General features: G+C 43.8%; 2 protein-coding genes across 8 annotated transcripts in view; one reads left to right on the top strand and one right to left on the bottom strand.

Annotated features, from left to right (window-relative positions):
- Positions 1-2,512, bottom strand: part of Slc30a7 (solute carrier family 30 (zinc transporter), member 7) — a 68,442-nt gene extending 65,930 nt beyond the window's left edge. The window contains exons 1-2 of one of the 2 annotated variants that reach the window (NM_023214.7): positions 2,233-2,504; positions 1,932-2,033 (exon numbers count right to left, since the gene is read on the bottom strand). In NM_023214.7, the coding sequence (NP_075703.1) occupies positions 1,932-2,033; positions 2,233-2,312 (182 nt within the window). In that variant the 5' untranslated portion in view covers positions 2,313-2,504. Of the gene's footprint in view, positions 1-1,931; positions 2,034-2,232 lie in introns of both variants that reach the window. The other variant, XM_011240194.1, reaches the window with a different exon arrangement.
- Positions 2,513-2,546: 34 nt separating this feature from the next.
- On the top strand, positions 2,547-24,115 carry Extl2 (exostosin-like glycosyltransferase 2). Of its 6 annotated transcripts, XM_030252739.1 has the most exons (7): positions 2,550-2,980; positions 5,720-5,794; positions 5,935-6,025; positions 7,285-7,384; positions 19,105-19,532; positions 20,423-20,493; positions 22,111-24,115. In XM_030252739.1, the coding sequence occupies exons 5-7, from the start codon at positions 19,139-19,141 to the stop codon at positions 22,594-22,596; spliced, it is 951 nt and encodes a 316-aa protein (XP_030108599.1). In that variant the 5' UTR covers positions 2,550-2,980; positions 5,720-5,794; positions 5,935-6,025; positions 7,285-7,384; positions 19,105-19,138; the 3' UTR covers positions 22,597-24,115. The 6 variants fall into 6 exon arrangements, with proteins under 6 accessions (NP_067363.3, NP_001156987.1, XP_030108599.1 ...); XM_011240177.3 differs by lacking the exon at positions 7,285-7,384; XM_017319674.1 differs by lacking the exons at positions 2,550-2,980; positions 7,285-7,384 and adding an exon at positions 3,307-3,635.
- Positions 24,116-24,364: the final 249 nt, after the last annotated feature.

Genomic DNA, 24,364 nt, shown 5'->3' on the forward strand with positions numbered 1-24,364 from the left:
ACTTTCCATGAAATCGATGGTTCAGACACTTAAGATATGAATCCCTAGAGCAAGGTATTCCATGAAGTGATTTATGCCAATGAAAGGTCATAATGAAATATACTAGGTAGCAATATAAAGCAATAATAAAAGATGTGTGTGTACAAAGCTACAATGTATCATAGAATAAGCAACACATATGCCAAAATTATGACAATTTAAAAAGAAAATATGAAGTATATTATAAATATATTCATTATTAAAGTATTATATTCAAATATAAGTTAAGACTATAGTATTTTCAACAAATATGATCTATCAAAAGGTATTAAATAGTTTATGAGATTAAAAATAATGTTATGAGGTATCCTTTGAAATGTACAATTCTCAGAGGAATCAAAATGGTTATTAAATACATTAAGTTAATGATGTTCATTTGACTTTTGTACCCCAAGAAATAACAAAACCAATAATCCTTATGATTTACTACTTACTGAAGGTTTTGCTTTGTTTGGGGGCTTTTGTTGTTGCTTGTTTCTTTTTTGAGACAGGGATCTCTTAGTCCTGGCTGTCCTGGAACAGATAGACCAGGCTGGCCTCGAACTCACAGAGATCCTCCTGCCTCTGCTACCCAATTGCTGGGATCAAAGGTGTACGCCAGAGAACAGATGCCATGATAACTTGATTGAAACAATTACTTTGCTCAAATACAGCAGAGTTAGAGTCCAAAGACTATGATCTTTTACCCCTCTGAAAATGGATTTTAAAAGACAGAGGCCAAGTTAGTTTACTAGAAGTAACAAAAATAGACCATAAATGGCACAGGTTAATCTACAATCCTATGTAACTCGCCTAAAGATCCTGGGAGAGTTATATCCCCCATCTTCTAATAGAGTCTCTTTCTTTAACATTTTGTTTTTATCCCTGCATGTGTGTGTCTGTCTGTACGTCTCTGTTTTTCTGTGTCTGTCACATGTGTGCATGTGCCTGTGAGGTGGAGAAAAGAATGTCAGACCCTTGAAGCTGGAGTTACAGGCAGTTGTGAGCCACCAGATATGGTGCTGAGAACGAAATCCTGATCCTCTGCAAGAGCAGTGAGCACTCTCAACTTCTGCCCCTCTTTTATCGATTCTTAGAAGGGAATAAAATCTAGAAATGGAGTTAGCACACTTCAGAAGTGTGCTCATTCTGTTATTTGCAGAGCAGTTTCACAAGCCCAGAAGTTATCCCACAGCAAATACTTAAATTCCAGTGACTTTACTTCCTTAGCGACACCGGACTCTCTTCGACCCAAATCTTGACACCATAAAACAAAAACAAACAAACAAAAAAGCCCAAAGGTGACACCAAAGCCTTCAAGTCAAAATGGCATTCTCAGAAAACTGTATGGGATTTTCTACTGCAGTAAAGATACAAGGAAAATCCTAAGACAGTTTCACTGGAAAAGAGAATGGCATATGCTTTGCCAACGGTCTCTTCACAAACCTCTTCAAAAGTCATTCAAAGGCAATCATAAATTTAACAGGGCCATTCAGATCTTTCTCTCTCAGAATCTTAGGAGTGAAATCCAAAAAAAAAAAAAAAAAAAAAAAAAAAAGCCACACCCACAGGTAGGTTAGCTAACAGGATCCTCTCATTTTTCCTGAGGCATAGCTAAGGCAAGCTGTTAAAGAGATTCATTGCATCTGCCAAATAAAAAAGTAAAAAAAAAATATGAGGAGGGGGCCTGTTTGTCAGTTCTGTTTAATGGAGTTGCAGGAAATGAGAGTCCCCGATCTTAGAACTGCAGCCCTTCCCTTTTGGTGAGAGTACGCTGAGAGCAACTCAGCAAAAGTGGTAGTGGCAAAGGTAAGACGTGAACCTGCCGGTAAGGAGCTACGTGGCACTAAGCAAATAGTGGCTTGTCTCCCTCACCCTCTGCTTCCGCCCCAATCATCTTCCCCTTTGGTTACCAGTTGCTCCAGATGCCGTAGAGTAGTTCCACAAAAGCGAAAGAGAGGTTCAGGCACAGGAAGAAAAACAGGTTCCGGGATGTCTTGTCCGACAGGATGGACCTGGGCACGATACAGGTGATCAGAAGCAAGCAGGAGCCAAGGGGGTTGCGGGGACCCCTCAAAACCCACCCAGTCCGCATGCTCGTTCCACCACAGCAGGAGGGTGACGCTCCCATGCTGGACCTCAGGCCATCCTTAGCACCCAGCTTTGTCTCAGCATCCCGGGCAGCCCCCTCCCAGCAATCACAGCACCCCGCACCTAAACCAGCCTGAGATCTTGCCGAACAGATTGAACTTGGGTGGTTTGTATTCATCATCCTTGATGGACAGGGGCAACATCTTCTCCACCCGGCGAAGGGCCGGGTCTCCGTCCCTCTAGAAGTGACTCGGTATGGTGGCGGCAGTGACAGCGGTGACGCTTCAAACGCGGACCCCAAAGCGCTTGACCGCCGCGGCACCGCCGCGAGACACAGACACAGACACACACCCGGGAATTCGAGGACTTCCGGCCCGGGCCGCGCAACGCGTCCTGGGACGGGAAAGCGGGAGGCGGGGGCGGGGACTCCGGCAGGGGAGGGGCTTACGGGGAGGAGGCGGGGCTTGGGGGCTGCGGAAAGTCCGAGCTGAAAGCTTGGGGATCTATCTCTAGCTGAGCTAGGGGTCCTATCTCCTGAACTCACGAAAGATACCCCTGCTGGCTCTCTGCAGACGTGGCTGACTGGTTCAGGGCCCGCTGTCACCCACCCAGATCGCCCATCACTATCGTCCCCGGATGCAGTGCAGCCCGCTCCTGCTCCTTCAGCATTAACCCCCTAAAGGACCTCAAATCCCCGCTGTGCCTTAGGCAGCATCACTGAAAAGCCCAGGCGGCCACGTGCTGCGCCGCCACTGCACGGGATGTGCGAGAATGGCTTCCCGAGGTCAACGCTAAGGGAGTCCACCCCCACCCGCGGAAACCGTCACGCGGGACGCGATCGTTGAGTGCTTTGCAAAAGAAACACTTAAAGGTATTTTAAAACGTCCTTTAGGAAGAGGGCCATAGACTATGGCCTTGAGGTCCGCTTCTTGCTGTTTCTCCCCTGCAACCTCATTCGGTTGTAGCCCTGAAGGCAACCGCAGACAGGTTCCTTTAGCATCCTTGTCACCCCCAAGACAGTAGCTGTCACTATGGTCCATTTCAGGAGGTGCAGATACAAGCCTGTTGGGTGGGAGGCTGGGGATGAGCCTTGTGGGCCTGGGCTGGCTAGAGAGACACTCTCCAGCATCTTTCTAGGGGATTGTTTAGACAAGGTCAGCTGGCCGATCACGTGAATGATTAAAAGTTATTACCTAGAAGGGGAAACCCGGAAAGGGGGTCTGGTTTGGGGAGGTGGCTTGGAAACTACAAAACCGAGCTTCTTGGGAAAGCCTTTTTGCCTAACAGGAAGTGGAGCGTCACCCAAAGCGAGGGAGGGGTGGCCACTCAGGAACTGTCCCCTGCTCCAGGCACTCACTTTGCAGGCGGCGCATTTCCTAGGTTATCAATTGGACGGGCAGAGAGGTTGGAAGCCCGGTTTAGGAAAGGGGTGGAAAAGAGGCAAGCAAAGGAGACTCTCCTTTCGATTTATGCTAACCAAGCTGCAAATAAACCCGCTGGCCCCGCTGCAATCTTCTGCACTAGAGGTGAGGCAACTGTGAAATTCTCTTTCATTGATTTTATCTTTCCATTTGGGACCTCTGCTTGTTTTGCCCTCGTTCTTGGAACTTTGTGGGTAGGAAGGATTTATTCTGTAATTTAGATTTTTGAAAATAGATCTTGATTTTTTTTTAATGTTCCTCTTTAAAAACTGCTGGTAACAAACGGCTTGATTCTATAAGTTCTAGGACAAACATGTCTCTTTTGTCTTTGCCTTTCTTGGACCATTATTGTCATGTAAGCAAATATTCTCAATTAGTAGCATTTACTTTTTAAAGGCTACTCTGTTGTTGTTGTTCAGAGCAGTTTTTCAATTCTACCCTACTGCATTGCTGAGGAAGCCAGAACTGACTGCAGACGAGGTCGTTTAAGGCAAAATAGCTATTGCAATTGATTTTTTCCCCCTTGAAGACTGCTTTATTTAAGTATGATGGTGGGGATGGTATATCAAAATAATCAAGTTTCAGCAATGGATTTCCAGCCTTCTCATTAAGGTCACCTGCAATTTGAGCCTATGTGGTTTTTATCCTGCCTTTGGAAATAAATTCTGTATTCCATCTTGCACTGTTGTAAATCCGAAGTTGCTTAGCTGGCATAGATAGGGAGGAACCCATATTACCTGTTATTGAATAGTTTTGAAAGGCATTAAAGAAATTTAATTTCAGCTTTATCAGTTTCCTAGATTTGTTACGATATAAGGTAGATCTGCTCTTGAAGATCTTCTCCCTTCTGACTGTGGCCATGCTATTTTTTAATCCTTAGCCCTGGACAGCATAAAGGCCAATCAGCGTTAAAGGCATTTTCGTTTGCAGTATAAAGGACAGAAGGACACTCTTTAAACCAGGAAAAGTTGTTTCTACTGTGCCTCACTTCTTTTTGTAATCTTTAAATAATATCTATCCTGTTCATGTTAACCTACACATAGGTTAACATATGTCCCACATGTTAACACACGTCCCACACGTCAAAATAGAACTCAGTTATCATTTGGAGATTATCTTGTATGTGTTGGGTGTCCAGACTATAAAGCAAGATAAGTGAGAGTTCTTCTCCGGGGAGAGTTTTATGGAGAGGACAAATTAATGTGAAGAGAGGGAGGTGGGGAGAAAGGCAAACCCATCGGTATTTTAGATGGTGCAGTCTTTAAGTTGTGCAGCAGCGATGAATTTGAAACAGTGAACAGAGACAACAGCTATTGCTCGATGAGCCTTTCTGCCTGTGCTCACCCATTCATCTTACTCCCGCAGTAATTCTTATCATTAAAAGAAGGAGTTGGGCGCACAACGATTTTGATTCCTTAGCTCTGTGTTGGTGGTCAGTGTTTAAGCAAGCCTGCAGTCACACGAGGTACTTGGGAAGTCTCCAGTCATAGGTCCGTTGTGCATTACAAAGACTAAATGGCTAGAGAAGACTACAGAATAGATACAGTAATAAATGTTCTTAAATTAATAAGTGTATCTCTATTTTAAATACTTATGTATCTATTCAGTTAGTCGCTTTAGATGAACGCGCTGTATGGCGTGGTTAGTTGTGTGGTTGAAGATTGAAATATGAAAGCAGAGAAGATGAAAGGACGGACATTCCTCCTGTTCTGAGTCCTTTCCGGTAACAGACAGCAAGAATGACAAGGGTGCCATCTGTCAACCTCAGTAATCCGTGTGGCGTTTATCTGCAACCCTATTTTAGACCCATGCTTTATTAGATACATCAGATTGTTGTCCTATGAAGTGTTGTTTTAAAAGGGAGCTGTAATAGAGGGTAAGAGTAAAGATGAACGTGAGTCTAGGAATTAACTAGTGATGCAAATTATATTCACAGTCCTCGGCGTCACTTTGAGATGTGTGTGCCCTGGTTTCAGATGCATCAGTTGGGACAGTCTCTGTTTACTGTTTCTGGACCCTCCAGAGAAATCTAAAGACAAAAGCGCTGCAGTGTTAGCATCAGCCAACAAGAAAACACTATCTACCTCAGTCCCCAAATGTCATTTTTAGAACCTAGAATAGCAGGTTTTTTTTTTCCATTTAAAAGTCACTGAAAACATCACAGAAAATTCTTTGCTGTCTTTTAATAGTATCAAGAGAGCCTGTTCCACTGAAGTACTGAAGTCATAAAGAATGCTGCTATAAAAAATTAATAATATGATGAGGTAAGTCACAGGTTCTGTCTCTTTAAAAAACAACAACTAAAAATCCCAGTAAAATACATCTAACATAATGTGTCATCTTAATCGTTCTTGCGGTTCTGTAGTCTCAAGTATTTTTATGTTGTTGTATAACTGATCTCCAGATAAAACCATCCTCCTCCACCTGCTCCCAGTGCTCGGCAACCATGAGTGTTCATCATGTTTCTGTGAGTTTGGCTGCACTAAATATCACATGTAAGTGGGAGCATACAGTAGCTGTCCCTTTTGTGTGAGAGTTTGTTTCACATAGTTTAAATTCCCTTTTGAGGTGGAGTTAAATGGTATACACATTGTATGTGTACTTCCCAAATGGATGCGTATTTATTCATCCATGGACGCTTGGGTGACTGGTGTTTTTGTTTGTTTTGTCTTGTTTTCTATTGTAAATAGACTTATATGACATTGGTGAAATACCATTATTTTAGTCTTAGGTTGTTTATCGTTTGGATGTTGTTGTTGTTGCTGTTAATGGTTGACACAGGGCCTCACTCTGTAGCCCTGACTAGCTAAGAAGCCACTCAGTATGCATATCAAGTTGGCCTCTTAACTCACAGGGATCTGCCTGCTTCTGGCTCTACGAGTCCTTGGATCAAAGGCAGGTCAACATATCTGGCTTAGTTCAGATTTTCTACATTGATTGATTTGTTTTCTTGAAACTAAAAGTTCTAGCAGGCATGGAAGCAGTCCCAGCCCTAAAGAGGCTAGGCTATGAGGACCGTGAATTTTATGCCAGTCTTGGCTGTATAATGAGACCCTGTCTCCAAAAATACAAATAAAAACTCTGGCTGGGACCAGGACTTATGAGAAAAATACCATAACACCTCTTTTAAGGTGGATCCACTAAAATCATAGTACAGATGTTAGGATAAAATCAATACTTGTGGTTCCTTGCTTGCTTTCTTCCTTTCCTTTTCTCTCTCTCTCTCTCTCTCTCTCTCTCTCTCTCTCTCTCTCTCCTTCCCTCCCTCCCTCCCTCCCTCCTTTCCTTCCTTCCTCTTCTTTCCTTCCTTCCTTCCTTCTTTCCTTCCTTCCTTCCTTCCTTCCTTCCTTCCTTCCTTCCTTTATTTTAACATGGATGGAAGCCTTTCTAGGATTGAGCCACCTTGTGTTGGCCTTGTAGCTAAGACTAAATGTAGCATCTGTTTTTATCAGTTTATCTAAGGATTGAGCCTGTGGCTTCACGTACACACTAAGTATGCACCCTGTCACTTGAGTGTACGCTTCCGCCTCCGGTACCTTTCTATGTGGAATACTCTTGCTGTCTGTAATAAAACTGAAAACAGAGTCCTGTAAAACACAGAGAGAATACAGAGTGGCTCCTGGGAGAGTTGGGGGTTTGATTCTGGCCCACCACTCTGTCTGTGCTGCAGGAATTACTTTTCATATTCTGTCCCAGCTATTGAATTTACAAAATGAAGTGTGCCTATTTATTTTTTTTCCTCTTCAAAAACTAGAAGTGCTATCGGTTGGAACCATTGTCTGATGTAAAGGGAGGAAAGCTCAGACAGCTGGTGAGGGCAGGAGCTATGTCTGCCGCTCAGTGCTGGTCACATGGTAAGAGCCTATAAGTATTTGTTGACAGGATAGAGCACCCTGGAGTGTGTGACCTTTCCCCACTAAAGAGAAAAATCTCACACGAATGGGAGAACTCCATCTTAGGCTTAGTATCTGAAATACTTACAAGCCATATTTCATATGCATGAATCTGTTTCTCTTCAAGAAGTGACTTTGGAAGTTTCAGCTAGGAGGGAAAGCTTTGCAGGACAGTCCAGGGGGTTGTCGCCTAACAAACTTGCTCTCCTCGTCTCCAATCTTCTATTACTAAAACAGGTAGAGGTTCAAATGAAAAGCACCAGTGTTCTGAAATGGCAAAAAATTAAGGCTTTGCAGATGGACTTGACTTCTTTCTGACCCACTTCTCAAACTAATTTTGCATTAGACTCTGCTGGGCTAAAAATGCTGTTCTGTTTCGAGCTTAGTGCTTAGTATCCATTGATGCCTTGGGTCCTTGTACGAGTTTGTGATGTTTTTCTTAGGAATAAGGCCACTCTTTGAGCCTCTTCTAGTATGCTTGCATTAAATTGGCCATCTCCCAACACATTATTATCCTCTTAATTGTCACTTAATCACAATTCCAAGAGAAAGAGTAAGGCTAGGAATACTTTTTAGCTACAATAGTTTACACCTGTGCACTTTGACACTCCAGAGGACCTCCTGTGTGCCTCAATGATAAATGGCTAGGTTGGAGGAGGCAGGCTGTGCATTAAAAACAGTTTATACATTTTTATGTTTATTTCTCCATAAGTCACTGATAAATAAATTCTAGTTATTGCTTTTGGCTCCCGGGAGCTGGGTTGAAAATATGATGTTTTAAGGAGGAAGGGGGAGAAGGAAGAACGGGAATTTATTCATCAGACTGATGAGCAATCTTTGGTGCGGCCAGGCTGGGGAGAGCAGGAAGGGAAATGGAGACACAGGTGTCTCGTGACTGATGCCCTGCTTCGAAAGCTGTCGGTGTTATTCCCTCTAACTCGATTTATCTCTAACGAAATGGCTCACTCCGCCTGGCTGTCCACAGCAGCGGGCTCGGATGTGTTGTAATCGGCGCAGAAATGATTTTCTTACTGCCCGTGCTGCAGGATGGTCGGGTACAGCAGCGTTTACCCAGTCAAAAGCGATGCTGTACACAGAGAGATTTTTTTAAAAAATAAAGTTGTATTGTTTCTGTTTCAGAACTATGGTTTCAAAAATGAACTAAAAATGGGGGGTGGGGATTGCGGATGGGAAACTGGGAAGGGGGCTGACATTTGAAATGTAAATAAATAAAATAACCAATTTTTTAAAAGTACTAAGGCAGAATTGGGCCTTCTAAAGGATAGTGTTTAGGTGGAAATCAATGATCATCTGTGCCTTCATGTGTGTGTAAACTGTTACGTGAAAACATGGCTCACTTTAGTCCATGACTTAGATGATCAATATTTATTAACTATATGATTGACTGTTCATAAGCATGGAAAGGTCTCAAGGCACAGCTATACAAGCCCTCTTTTATTTGTATCTTTGTGTGTGTATGTGTGTGTGTGTGTATCCTAGGTTTTGTAGTTTATTATGAATACAAAATAGCAAAATATTTTTGGGATGTTTAGACTTGCAAAGCAAGTCACAGAAGTGAAGCTTCGTTGGGATAAAGTGAGAGGACAGAGTGACAGAACATAAAAAGAGCTGGGTAGCATTTCTAAAGTAACAGTGACAAGAAGGAATTCCTGAATGTGGGCAAAATCCTCAAAATCTCCTGGTGTCAGAGAGACGGCACAGTGTTTATGAGCACTGGCTGCTCTTCCAGAGGTTCAGTTCCCAGCACGCGCATGACAGTCCACAACTGTCTGGCAAGAGCTCTGATGTGCTTCTGGCCTCCATGGGCATCAGGTGTGCATATTGTGCATATAAACACCATACAGGCAAACACTCACATGCATAGAAATAAATAAATCTTCCTAAGCTACTCTAAAACACCCAGGGAAAAATTCAGATTGCAGTAAATTCTATTTTATCTTGCTTAAAATTTTAATGGAAAAACTCATTATGGGGCAATAAAGTCTATAGTTTCATTACTTTTAAGATCCCAAACTAAATATTAATCAGTCAGTGTATTCATGACTTTATAGCTCATAGAAACAATCTTGATGGAAGAAGGATTCATTTTGGCTGTTTGGGGGGTTACAGTTCATCATGAGAGGGAAGGGCATGGCAGAGGTAGTTCCATGGTGGTTGGTCCGTGCTGCTCATTACATGTGGCCAGCAAGGAGACAGAGGTCTACTGGACCCAGGAGGATGGATAACCCATAAGGCCTACCCTTGAATGATTCTACTTCCTCTAGATAGACCCCACTTCCTAAAGGCTCCACAGTCGCCCTAAAGAGTGCCGCTACCTCTAGACTCAGTGTTCAGTCACATGAACCTATGAAAGGCAGCTCAGGACCAAACTGTAACAGTCATGTAGGTGAGAATTTTGTCTGCTTAAATTTGGTCAGTCAGACACTTCCTAGTTAGTGTCTAGGAGGTAAGGACCTACTAAACCTCTGGGGAAAGGATGATGGTGTCTAACAGATGGTGAATTCCCACTCCCCCCACCCCCACCCCCAGGACAAATACGTTTGTTCACCAAGAGTTCCTGTAGAAACTGAGATAGTAAAAAATATTTCAATTCAGAATAACCCCAGAAAGATGAGCGTAGGGTCAGGGTTGCAAATGAAAACAAAACTAGCCAGAGGCTTGGGCTGTCTATTACTCAAGCACCTTGGCTACCACCTGTGCATGTATGTGTGTAGAGAGAAGCAAAGCCCAAGTTCTCACTGAGCCCTTCCTTCCGCTCTGAGATGAGTTTATCTCCTGGCAGATGAACGCCCTTTCCTGAGCATCTGTGTTCTCTGACCAAGCAAGTCCCAGTTCTGGTGTTGAAAGCAGAAAAGCTGCCTGTGTGGCTTGGGCTTGAGGTCCCATTTATGACTCTTTTGTCCCATCATCTAACGGTGACCGCCCAGGTCTTTTACGTAAGGAAACATTTCTTGAGTGCCCTGTTGATGAGACCTAATTTATATTTGAATGTATTCTGTTAACTTTTTAGTCATCTGTTGCAAAAATTAGGGCAATTGGAAATTGATTTATTTAACATATGAGTGCTCTATCTGCATGGATGCCTGCATGCCAGAAGATGGCATCCGACCACATCACAGATGGTTGTGAGCCGCCCAGTGGTTGCTGGAAATTGAAAACTCTGGAAAGGCACCCAGTGCTCTTAACCTCTAAATGATGTCTCTAACCCAAGTTAGGGCAATTTCATCATAGAGCCCCTCAGTCCATTCAACGTTTTGAAGTTACAGCACAGTTACAGACTCAGGCAGTGAGCCAGATGTTATTGTGCTTCCTAAAGATTGCCACCAGTGTCCTCAAAATGTTGCCACACAGTGGGACCGTGAGATGGTTCCGCAAGTAAAAGCCTGGCAACCTGAGCACGGTGCCCAGGACTCACACAGGAGAAAAATAACTCCCACAAGTTGTCTTCTCACCTCCCCGTGCATGACAAGGGCCACTCCCCACACAGAATAAATGTAGTAGAGGAGGTACATCCACTCTGGAAAGAGTGATGGGATGCAGTTGTAATATAGGAAATGGTGCCTGTCTCCATGTCTGGAGTTCCAGGGAGCACACGGATGGACAGCACCGAGGGAGAGTTACAAGAATCGAGTAGACGTTTATTCACCTGGGCAGAAGGAAGTACGCTATAGGTAAAGGGCAAATACAGATGCGGGCTTGCCCCTTTGTCTCAGTTTGAACGGTGCTATTTGCATGCAATATACCTAGCCAGGAGCTGCTAGGCTGCTAGGCGATGGGCAGCTGTCTCTCCCAGCTCTCATCTTGCACGTCTGTAGACAGAAGGCCCACATTTTGAGTCTTCCTCTGCGTTCCACCTTGGGATGGTGGGGGGAAAAAAGGCCTGGCTGACGAAGGCCTTTTTTTGAGCATCTGTAGTCTGTAATCATCAGTTTTTATGCGAGTACATATCCTGGAGAAGGAGCCCAAAAAGAAACAGTCTGTGCTGTATCGGGCAGATCTCGCAGCGAAATGGCAGAACCGTTATCAGTCTCCTACCATCTGTGGCACAAGATGAACGCGGCAGATCCTCGTCGTCTGGTGCCAAGATGCTCACTGTGTTCCTACCTGATGAGCCAGAGGACATTTTTGTTGTTGTTGCTGTTGTTGCTGTTGTTGTTGTTGTTCCTGCTCCATCCTGGCATATTTGTTTGCAGCTTCTCTCTGCATAATTATTGCTCCTCCATTCTGAAGAAGCCAACCCCAAGAAAAGAATCCAACAGCAGTACTGCTTCTGGTGACCATTGAGAAATAGAGTCTTAGAAAATTCAGATCTCCCTTTCTGTCTCAATATATCCATGTATTTGTAACTCACAGTTCCTTTACTGTGTACTGTTTTCTTTCTCCCTTTACCTTATGTCCTCATTTTTTAAAAATTACAATAATGATCGCCCAGAAACCACTTCACTCAGAAGTTTAAACATCCTCCCACCATAACTCAGTAATCCCACTGTCCAGCATTCACCCACGAGAAATGATAACAAATGTCTGCATAAACATTTGCTCACAAATGTTCTCGGCAGCAATATCGATAATAACCCGAATGTGGAAACAACCAAAGTGCCCAGCCATCGATGAGCAGGAAAACAAAATGTGAAATCTCTGTGTAATAGAGTGTTATCTAGCAGTGAGAATAGAGTGGGGAGGAGGGTACCAGGAAGATGCCTCACTATTTAGTGCTTACAGTGCAAATATGAGGGTCTCCAGAGCCTAAGTAAATGTCAGGCAGGTGTGTTTTGCCCCCCTCCAATCCCTGTGCTCCCTTCAGAGGCAGAGATAGAGTCCCTGGGGCAAGCTGGCTAGCTAGATTAGCCAAATCTGCAAGTTCCTGGGTCAGTAAGAGAACCTGCCTCAGTTAATAAAGTGGATAATAATTGAGGAAGACACCTAGTGCCTGGAGTTCATACACAGGTGTGCCTACCCACACTCAAGATGCACATGCACACACACACACACACACATTACATACATACACATGCCAAAAAAGAGATGCCTACATATGTGTATGAAATTTTAAAGTAATTTTGCTAGGTAAAAGGAATAAGATTTTTTTTTAAAAAGCCATATAATGTATAGTTCCATTCATAGAAATGACTAAAATAGGCAAACTCATTGAGACAGAACATACATTTGTGGTTTTCTGGGGCTAGGGAAGGAAGAGATTAATGGGAGTTGAAGAGACTGTTCTGAGTTCCCTTGGGACACTGAAAGTGTTTCAAAAATAAATCATTGGCGCTTACGTGCGTTGTCAGCACTCAGGATGCGGAGGGAGCACAAGTTAGAATTTGAGGCCAATCTGGGTTACCTGGCAAGGACCCATCTTAAAGACAAAAACAAAAGCAAAAACAAAAAACCAGAAAAACAAAATGTCATGTTTCCAAAAACCCTGTGAGGATATTAGAAGAGCACTCTGGTCATGTCCCTTTAGATGGGTGTATGGTATGCAATGTAACATCACGCTGCAGCTATAAGAATGTTTTGGTACACAAAGAATTAATTTACTTTAGTGACAGCCATACCACAGTAGACAGGCATGCTCTCCAGAAAAGCTTGCCCTAGCTCTGTTGCTGCTGCTGTGTATCCCAATGTGGCTGCAGGATGCTAGGCAAGTGTTTCTCCCTAGACCCTAAATCTATGCAATGAGGCAAGTAAATATTATCCCGTGTTTGCACATAACAAAGAGCCATGGCTTACCAACTAAAAGGAACACTCAAGCTTTCCCACCTTGGAAGTTTGGGCATAACAGGCTAGACAAGACTCTGTTGTGGGGGCCATCCTGCTCATTGTGATGTGTTTAGCAGTACCCCTGACATCTTCCCTCTAGATAGCAAACATTATCTCCACCTCCATTATTACAACCCCAAAACGTCTCCAGACTTGGCCAGCTATTGCCTGGATGGTACAATAATCCCTGGTTAGAATACCTCTGGCGTAGGATAACAGTTTATCAAAATAACCAAAAGGATGTGCTCTTTACTACAGAGAGCTACGATGTGAGCATATGTGCAAGTAGAAATAATCACTGGGAGAACCTTGATTTTATCTTTTCAGAGACAAGAAGGATGTTGTAGTTTTATGTTTGCAGTGTTTAAGGGTTGTATCTCATCTAGTGTGGTTGTCCGGGTGAGAGAAAGGTAGAAAACAGACTAAGAGCTATGAGCTGGGGAGTTTAGTGATGCACGCCTTTAGACTCAGTGCCAGGGAGGCAGAGGCAAGTGGATCTCTGAGTTCAAGCGCAGTCTGGTACAAAATGAGTTCAGAGCATCCAGGGCAACATAGAGAGACTGTCTCAAAAGAAGGGGGCAGAGGAAGCTATAAGATTCACCTTGGATGAGACAGTGTGGTTCTGTGTTTTGCTTCTTCCCCTGTGGTGTCCAGGCTCTGCTGCACATCAAGCAGGGATGGATGGAACAGTGCCAAGTTCCGAGGTCCAAGTCTTCCCCCTGGGGTGTCTGGGCCCTGGATGCACACAGAGGGGTCGAGAGGATGAAGCAAAGTCTGGAATGGGTGGGTCAGCAGGATCCTGGTCTGGCAGTGGATGCTGGAGGGAGGTCTCTAAAGGTACCAGGGTTACAGAACGTTAGTGCTACAGTTCTTTTAGGTGAGCTTCAAAGAGCTAAAGATATTCAATGAAACAGAATAGGCACATACAGTTTCTTAGGGTGGACAGGGACTAGATAAACCTTGGAAAGTGGGAAGGGGTTCTTCTTAGGATGAAGTTTCATTGGCTGATGTTTAAGGTCATACCTCATTTGCATGGAGAGGCTGCCAGGAAGTTGAACCTGCAATCTTGCAAAGGATTATGTGACATTCCTCAGGTAGATGTGGGGGTTGGGGCTCCCCAGGGAAGGTAGAGAAGAGGAAGTTCTGCTGGGCCAAGGATTCCTCCATTTTTCAACTATAGCTCAGAGGAGCTATCCACACATGGTAGACTTTGACCGTAAGTAGCAGGATTGAGAGCAAGAGCCAGGTGGCCAGCTTTACCACTCGAGCCTTCACATCTCGCTGATGCGTTTGTCTATGTCCCACTGAGAGCACAAGCTGTGGATTAGGTGATGTGGCCTCCAGAAATGACAAAAAATAGAAAGCTTGAACTGTTCTTCAGAGTGCATCAGAGAGTGCTTGACTTCAGCTATTCTCAAGGTAGTGCGCCCCTTGTACTGAAGTTTGGAAAGTCCTTTCTCTTTTGCTCCTCCATGCAAAAATTTAAATTTGCATAATTTAATTGAGGTGCATTATTTAATAAATGCCAAATGAAATATTTACGATCTATCTCGAAAGACATCAATTATTCAGATCTCCAGAAGCCTTTCAGATACAGGTAAGGTAGGGGATTAGAAGGTGCTTGAAGGAAACCTGTGTGACGGCACAGGGGACGGACTCCAGCTTAGGCGTATAAATGAAAGGGACGCTGTCAGTCCAGAGCATGGTTGACATTGTCTACAGTTTACAATTATCTATAGTAATTAATCTCCTTTACTTTTCCCAGACTGGAGTGACAGGGAGTGAGTGGGTAGAAACACTTCTGGGTTTAAGAATATGTCGTTTTGACTTAGCTCCCTAAAGCAGCACAAAGCTCTTAATTCTAGAGTCCTGGAATGCAGTTGGCAAAACCTTGTTTAACCCTGAGTGTGTTTATAAGTGACCATGCATAACTGAACATGTGTTTTATGAGGCCCACTTTTAAATTCAGTGCTAAAAGAATTTTTCAAGCCTTTGGAATCAAGATTAGTAATTCCTGTGTCTTTGGTTGGTTTTCTTAGCAGCGTGTGCTATGTTAGTAAGAAAGTGCATGGAATGGAAATGTTTGGCTTTAAAGCCTTAGATTACCATCCTCAAAGAGTAATTGCATGAAGGCTGATGTTACTAATTTATTTATACCTTAGAAGTGAGCCCGTAATAGAGGAAGAGACACAAAATTGCTTTTCTTAATAGAACAAACCGCAGAACATAGTTTAAGACCAAATACCCTGGAAGATTCTGCGAAAGTCTTTCTGTCAAAATCATACTGCTTTTCAAGTCTGGACTGGAAACACGAGAGCTTTTGTGACTTGTCCGTGTGGATAATAAGCTCTTCCCAAGGCCAGGCATGATAGTGCATTTCTGTGGTCAGAGAACCCAGGACACTGAGGCAGGAGGACTGTGCATTCAAGGTCAGCCTGGGCTACATAGAGAGAGGCCCTCTCTCAAAAAATAAACATAAATTAAGCTGCCTGTGACCCATCATGCTGTCCCATCAGGGAATGCCTTCCCTGAGCTGTCCAATCTCAGAAACTTAAAGGGAAGCTATGAAAACATTCTATGTGTACTTTCTCTTTGCCCTTGACTTAGAGAAATCTTTCTACCATTGCTCAGGGTATTGTGAAAGAGTTGGGGGAAGGATTGAGGGACCAGAAGGGGATAGGAACTCTATAAGAAGACCAACAGAGTCAAATAACCTGGACCTTTGGGGGCTTCCAGAGACTGGACCACCAACTAAAGACCATACACAGGCAGGACCTATCCCCCTCCCCCAACATATGTAACAGATGTGCAGCTTGATATTCATGCGGAATCCCCAACAACTGGAGCGGAGGCTGTCCCTGATTCTGTTGCCTGCCTGTGGATCCTGTTTCCCTTCTGGGCTGCCTTGTCTGGCCTCAGTGGGAGAGGATGCACCTAGTGCTGCAGTGACTTGATGTGCCAGGGTGGGGTGATGGGTGGGGCTCCCCTCTCAGAGGAGAATGGGAGAGGAGGATGGGATGTGGGGTGGGGGAAGCATGGGCTGTGATCAGGATGTAACATAAATAAATATATTAATGGGGGAAAAAAACACATGAAATGAGGTCTTTAGGAGTATGGTGGTTATTTGAACCAAACCCTGTTGTAAGGTGTCCTCTTTGCAGACTGACAGATTGCTTAGACAAGTCTAAGGGGTTGCTTGTGGGACAATGGCCTAGCTGCAGTTGCCTGAGTTCAACCACAGAAGTGAATGAAGACCTTAGATATGGTCTGTGTACGAACACCACTGTGCCTTTCTAAGAAAGTGAAAAAGAGCAGAGCCCGGTACATAAAGGCAGTTCTGTATTAAAGAGAGTAGTGTCATCACTCTGGACGATTCCCATGCTATAACCATGGGTTGATTTTCAGCAAGAGCTTCTAAGAGCTTCTTCATTCTTTATCAGTTTTGAGCAATAAATAATGTGTCTGCTATGTCATCTAGGAAAAGAGTTTCAGTGAGGTTAAAAAAAATGGATCAAAGTCATGAGGAATAATACAGTTACAGTACCAGACCCAGGAGACAAGGTACCTCAAGTTTGAGGTTAGTCTAGGTTATATGCAACTTAAGGCCAGCCTGGGCTATATCCCAAGACCCTGACTCAAAACAAATACACTAGTAATAATAATCACATATTCTCTTTTTCTGTGTGTGTGGGTGGGTGGGTGGGTGGGTGTGCACATAACGTGGCTACAGCTATGACAAGCTGGAGTCACGTATTGACAAAATGGATTCGAGACAGTTACCAAAATAACGTAAGGATATACCTGAAAAGCTCAGTGTAGGTTTGTGGGGTAATAAATTGTCAGAAACCAGAGGCAGGGTTAATTAAAAACCATCAGTGCAGGAGGTAGCAGTCCAGGAAATGACAATGTGTAGAGACAGAAAAATCATGTCTCAGTCTGTAAAACTGACAGTACGATTTAGCCTGTACATTGGAGACGTTGATTAGTTAGAACCTTCTAACTAGGGAGGATCCAAGCTATTTTCTTCAGTTGTGTTCACTGCTACTATTCCATGGTTAGCTTGGGAAGCCTGGTCTGTTTTGTTAGAGGTAGGATCTTAGTATGTATTATGTAGCCCAGGCTGTCTTGGAACATGCCATCCTCCTGCCTCAGCCTCTTGAATGCTGGGATTGCAATGTGCATCACCATACCTTGTGGTCTATGCTGTGAGACCTGGTCCTGTGGAAATACAACCCCCCCCCCCCGTCTTCGTTACTCTTCCATTGCAGTAACAGACACCATGGCCAAGGTAACTCTCACAAAAGAAAACATTTTATTGGGATCTTGCCTACAATTTCAGAGGGTTAGTTCTCATGGTGTGGGGAGCATGACTGCAGGTGGGCAGGGGTGGTGCTGGAGAAGTAGCTGAGAACTTTACACTCTGATGTCTGTAGATACCAGGCAGACAGAATCATAGATGGGGGTGAGAGAGTGGGGTGAGAGAGGGAAAAGAGGAAAAGAGGGGGAAGCTGGTAGGGGGCTTTTGAAGCTTCAGTGCCCATTCCCATTGACACACTCCTCCAACAAGGCCACACAGCTCCTATCGTCCCAAACAGTTCATCAACTGGGAACAAAGCATGCAAATATAGTGCCTAAAGGGGCTATTTTCATTCAAATTACCATGATCCCCTACTTCAACGATCATGTGAATCCTGGCAGAACAGCACAGCCTACAGTCTGGAGCAGCTTGGCATATATATAGGCATGGATTCTCTGGATATGAAACCTAGTGCTATTATTCAAATTGTTTAATAGCTCCAGAAAAGTTATCGAATCCTCATAAGTTATCTAAACTATCAAATGAGAAGAAGATGGAGGAAGACAAAGGGGGAGGAGAAAGGGGGGGAAAGGAGGAGGAGGAAGAGGAAAGGAGTGCCTGTGGTTACTACCTGCACAATATCAAGCCAGACAGCATTCTTATAATGAGTGGGAGGGGCCAGTGACTTCCCAGCCCTGAAAGCTATTGATAGTTGATGCATCAGGGTGAGAGGGACATGTTTTTCATTTTCTTTGGAAGGGTTTGGCCCCTGGAGGTGAACTATACTCAAGGAGTAGACCCAAACTTGGGCACATATGGTCAGCACAAATCGGACTCTGTGGATTATAGTGGGACTTTCTGGACTCACCAGTGATGTGAATAATAACACAGAGACTTACTAATTTTTATTATTCCTTAGGCCTTAGGTTAAACTACCTCTCAGCTAGCTGGGCTGACTTAATCTTATTATCTTAGCTTACAACCCGTCACATGGCTAGTTCTTTAACTCTCTCTCAGCCCTGGTACATCTGACCACCTTGGTGTCCTACTAGCAAATGTCCTTGAGCCTGGTCTTCTCCATGAGACTCTCTCTCACCCCAGAAGTCCCACCTTCTCTTTCCTGACTAACAATAGCTCATCAGCTCTTTATTAAGCCATGCACCAAGTGAGGAAGGTGAATGTTCACAAAACACTGAGGCAGGTGATCCCTCAGCAGTACCAAATCCCCCCCAGTCCTCAGCTCTCTGCACTATAGCAATAGGCAATGGAATAATACAAAGACAACCTTCACACAATGGGCAAAAAGGTTACCCCAACAGTGGGTTCTTCTTAAAAAACAAAAGGATGACCTGAAGTGATGTGGGAAATGGTGGTGGATCTGGGAGGAGCTACGGGGAGGAGTGGGAAATGCATATGATCAAAATACATTGTATGACCTTCTTAAAGAATTGACAAACATATATTTTTAAGAGAATGTAAGACCACATTTTTTTAATATTTGTCAGGCCAAATCACTTTACAAATGAATGTAAATCCCTGACAAGAGTGGTCAGTGACTTAACTGAAACATAATGACTGTATTTTATTGCCGTCTCTACTCCAGGGGTTGCCACATCTGCAAACTTCCGGGAAGAGTCATGGGGATTCGAGTGCTCCGGTTCTCCCTGGTGGTCATCCTTGTGTTGCTGCTGGTAGCGGGGGCTTTGACCAACTTACTCCCCAACATCAAAGAAGACAAGATGCTCACTCTGCGTAGGGAGATCAAATCCCCGAGCAAGTCGGCCCTGGATTCATTCACCCTCATCATGCAGACATACAACAGAACAGACCTCTTACTAAGACTCTTAAATCATTACCAGGCAGTACCGAGTCTGCACAAGGTGATCGTGGTGTGGAACAATGTGGGAGAGAAGGGCCCAGAGGAGTTGTGGAATTCTCTAGGGCCTCACCCGATCCCTGTCATCTTCAAACCACAAACAGCAAACAAAATGAGAAACCGACTCCAGGTCTTCCCTGAAGTGGAGACCAACGGTGAGTCAAAGCTGGATCTGACAGGGTCTGACAGGGCTCCGGTGGGTGTGTGGGCGGACTTCCGGCTCTCAGGGAGGTTGTTAGAAAGGCACTTTAAAACGCTTAAGCCATTTCCAGATTTCCAACAGGCAGCTCGCGTGGCGTGTGTGTGTGTGTGTGTGTGTGTGTGTGTGTGTGTGTGTGTGTGTGTGTGTTGGGGGGGTTACTATTGCTGTGATGAAACACCATGACCAAATGCAATGGTTTATTTGGCTAACGTTTCCACATCACTGTTCATCATTGAAGGAGTCAGCACAGGAGTCTGAAGGCAAGGGCTGAAGCAGAGGCTATGGAGGGGGGTATTGCTTATAGGCTTGCTCAGCTTGTTTTTTTATAGAACTCAGGGCTACCAGTCCAGGGAGTAGCCCCACCCACAGTGGGCTGGGCCCTCCCCTGTCAATCACTAGTTAAGACAATGCCCTCCAGGCTGGCTTCCATCCTGGTTTATAGAGGCATTTTCTCAATTAAGGCTCCCTACTCTCAACTCAAGTTGACGTAAAGCCAGCACAGTGACATTTACCTTAACGTTATGTGTGACATTCTTTCCTTCCCCTGTTCAACAGTTTCTCCGGCGTGTGATTTTTTTTTTTTTTAAGTATGTTGGCTTTGTTACGTGTTCATTAGTTTCTGAGTGGATGTGTTATAATTGCATGGTGGTATTTTTCCTTCAGGCAGATTTTGTTTTCCCCTGTTGGAGACAAATCTCTTTAAGAATATGTTTTTGATCCCGTAATTGGGTTAGAAAGTGGTCAGCTTGAGTGGTCTGTATAGACACAACCACAACGGTATCTTCCTGAGTTTTGCATTCATTTCCACACAGTTCAGTGTCTCTTTTTTCCTTTCCATCGCAGCGGTGTTGATGGTAGACGATGACACACTCATTAGTGCCCAGGACCTTGTTTTCGCTTTCTCAATTTGGCAGGTAATGTTGCTTTTTTTTTTTTTTTTTTTTTTTATGACACCATATGGGTAAAGTTTTATCTATGTGATACCTAGCCTGGGCAGCTTAGCTTTTTAATGGAGGCTACTAAGACAGTACAGTATCTAAAACCATAGCCCAATAAAACCATAGTCGTCATAGCCCAATGGAGATTTTCAGAGCTTACTTAAGATAGCATGAAACTTAACATCTTAACATCTTGGCTTAACATCTTCTTGAAATGGGAAATAAAAATGGAATTAGCTTCCCAAGAACAATGAAAGGATCTGGTGCAGCCAAGACTACAATGCAGCAAAGTTTTCCCTAGACCATCTTGTCTCAGCTGGCAAATGTATCTGTGTACTAACGATGTGAGAAGCTTGTTCTACAAGAAACCATGTATCGCCTCAACAAAATCGCATACGAGTTGAGCCCGTGTCGAGAAATCCTGAGGTCCTAATTCTGTGTGTACCGTTGTGGCGGCAGGTGTTTGTTTTGGCTTGGTTGTCCCTAAGTGCCAGCTTGAGTGAGCCGGCATAAGTGGCCTGCTGGCTCTCCCACTGAGCATATACTAATAATAGTTGGGCTTCGCAAGCTATGTTGCAGATTGCCTGAGTCCAGAACTGTGTGCAGATCTTCTTGATTAAATATTGTGCTATCCTAGTTGATTATATTTGCAGTAAGTCCTCCCTAAGGCCACATAGCACCATGGGACTCGAAGGGCAGGTGGTGACAGCACTGTGTCCATGCCAGCCTTCTAAAAGCTGCTGCTTTTAATTTCATGCCTAACATATTGATCAATGAATTGTACTTTTTTCTGTGCTAACAGGTTTTTTTCCTGCCCCCAAAACGACATCTTTTTAGGCAAAACGTTCTTTTATTGTTGTTGTTGTTAATTACTTTTTTATTAGATATTTTCTTCATTTACATTTCAAATGCTATCCTGAAAGCCCCCTATACCCTCCCCCCTTCCTGCTCCCCTACCCACCCACTCCCACTTCTTGGCCCTGGCGTTCCCCTGTACTGGGGCATATAAAGTTTGCAAGACCAAGGGGCCTCTCTTCCCAAAGATGGCTGGCTAGGCCATCTTCAGGCAAAACGTTCTTAATAGTGCTTCATCTACGAGGCTTCCACTTAAAGGTTAAAAAACAAAAAAACAAAAAAAAAAAAAAAAACAGCCTGTCATAAATATAAAGATAGCATCAGGTACAGTACGAAGAATGTGATTGGTTAGAACAGCTTGAACAGAATAAAGAAATACAAATGGTGTTTTAAGTTTTATTCATAAAGTATCAAGAGTGATTTCTATCCATTGACGAGGAGTATGTGGCTGTGGATGAGCCTGGTCAGTGCCCTGCATGTCTTCACCATTTGGACAGTCACTTGTGCCTACACATGCCTGTTAACCACCCCACCCCCATCCCCCTCCTCCCCATCCCCCACCCCATCCTACTTGGTGCCTTTCTCCAGCCTGGGAGATTTTTCAGTATCTGGATTGGCTAATGGTACTTCTTTGCCTTTATCCTCTGCCCATCATCCTCTGTCATACACAAGCGTCTTTATCCATGTCTGCTCCAAAGAAACACCACACTTAACTGTTCCTTTTCCTCCTCTTTTCAGCAATTTCCTGATCAGATCATAGGATTTGTACCTAGAAAGCACGTCTCTACTTCCTCCGGGATCTACAGTTACGGAGGCTTTGAGCTGCAGACACCGGGGCCCGGGAATGGCGACCAGTACTCCATGGTGCTCATCGGAGCCTCCTTCTTCAACAGCAAATACCTGGAACTCTTCCAGAAGCAGCCTGCAGCCGTCCACGCGCTGATCGATGAGACGCAGAACTGTGACGACATCGCTATGAATTTCCTCGTCACCAGGCACACTGGCAAGCCTTCAGGGATATTCGTGAAACCCATAAACATGGTCAACTTGGAAAAAGAAACCAACGGGTATTCCGGAATGTGGCACCGGGCGGAGCACTTTCTGCAGAGATCCTACTGTATAAATAAGCTCGTTAACATCTACGACGGCATGCCCTTAAAGTACTCCAACATTATGATTTCCCAGTTTGGTTTTCCGTATGCCAACCATAAAAGTAAAATGTGAACCGGAAACAAAGACAAGCCCAAAACACCGCGCTGGGTTTTCAGTGGCTTCTCCATGCTGTGTGTTTTTGGTTTTATTTTTGGTTTTTTTTTTCAAGCAACACTATGAACTTTTATCTAGTCCATAAGTCTCTATAATAGAAACAAAAAAACCATATGCGGTACTTCTAGAATATAAAACACATGGACCTTCAAAAGCCAAGAAGTTGGCCTTACCGGGATAGGATTTCCTGTGAAGAGCTTTTGTCCAAGATGGTGACATTATTGTTTACATCTCGAGACTGCTCCTCAGTTTGTTTGAGCCCTGGCATTTGCCTCAAGGCCCTACAGCAAGCTGCTTCCAGAGACTCACAAGAGACAATTTTCAGCTTTTCGGTGAAGGTCGATTGTTTTTATTTGAAGCCTGAAATGCCTGCGGTATAGGGAAAAGCCATGTGAGGAGAGTTTAGTCTGAACTCAGTGTTGAGAGCCAGGAAAATTCCTGGTTGCCGGTGTCTTTCTGGTCCATCTCACAGAACTGACTGAGCCCAGCACGGTTCTAACGAAGCTGTCAGTGCTGGTGTCTCTGCTGTTACGCCTGTTGGTGACTGGGAGTGTAAGTTTTCATGGCTGACTGTTGTTTAATTGGTTTTTATTGGTTTGGTTTGGTTTGGTTTTTGTGTGAGCCTACTCTGCATGGATCACTGAAATGTGCCAGCCATGTTTCTTATATGTAACTTGTATGCAACAAGGAATCAGTGTGTCCCTGTAATCTGTCACCGCATATGACCTTGAGAATCTACATTAGTTCTTATATTTTACAGAATGTGTTGAATAATGAATAAATATGTATAAAAATAACTTCTGGAAGAATGGTTAAGTAGAAGCTAGCAGAAATAAAAAACTTTAGTATCAAAGATCTTTATTATTAAAGCATAGGCTACCTTGTGAGTATTTAATAACTGTATTGCACAAAAATGTTTCCATACAGAACCCAGGATTTTGTTAGGATTTTTTTTAAGTCCCAATTCATGACGAAATTTCAATTACATGGTTGTTGAAAATAAAAAGGACTGAGCCATCATGTGAGAAGGCAGTGGGATGCTCTCAGGAGTTCACTGTTCCTACCACACACCTCTCGCTGTGGGAGCCAGTGTCTGTGTCTTGCCTGCTGTCCTTTGGTTTGACCTTGTTCACCACTACTGAAAAGAAATAATCTATCAGGCCTCTGTGTATCACTTTTCTTCTTCTCTTCATATAAGGCGTGAAAATAGGAGAATACTGACCACCCAAGTTCCACTGCAAGACCTTCCCGCCGTCAGTTCAGCGTCTGTTTGTCTAACAATGTATGTGTGTGTCTTAATGCAATCAGAAATATATTTCATTTGATCCCATTAAAACTTATGTCAGTTACATGCTTTGTCCACATTTGGTAATACACTTTTGCTTCTTGGTTGTCCACATTTGGTAATACATTTTTGCTTCTTGGTCATCCACTGTCAAATAAATAAACGTCAGCTGGCCACTGTGTTAATAACTGAGCGGGTGCTCTGGTGACGTGTTCCGTGTTTCTCTGTACTTGGCAGTACCACTCACTGTGAAGCTGAAAACTTGATGTGTTCACCAGGAATAAGTTTCCTATTGGGAAGATAGCCCTGTGTTTGATTGAAAATTTTAAATAACCATGTGAATTGTACTATTTTCTCTCATATTATGAATCATCAACAAAAATACTTTTAGGTCTATATAAGAAAGATTTCTACACTGTGGCTAGACCTCCTAAGACCATC

This window comes from Mus musculus, chromosome 3 (genome assembly GCF_000001635.26).
Source record: "Mus musculus strain C57BL/6J chromosome 3, GRCm38.p6 C57BL/6J".
Lineage (NCBI taxonomy): Eukaryota > Metazoa > Chordata > Mammalia > Rodentia > Muridae > Mus > Mus musculus.

What these genes read in the sequence shown, in the direction of transcription:
- Extl2 (NM_021388.4), top strand. An exon ending in CCCTGAAGTGGAGACCAACG is followed by an intron (nt 19,533 to 20,422) that starts GTGAGTCAAAGC and finishes TTTCCATCGCAG; the next exon opens with CGGTGTTGATGGTAGACGAT. An exon ending in TCGCTTTCTCAATTTGGCAG is followed by an intron (nt 20,494 to 22,110) that starts GTAATGTTGCTT and finishes TCCTCTTTTCAG; the next exon opens with CAATTTCCTGATCAGATCAT.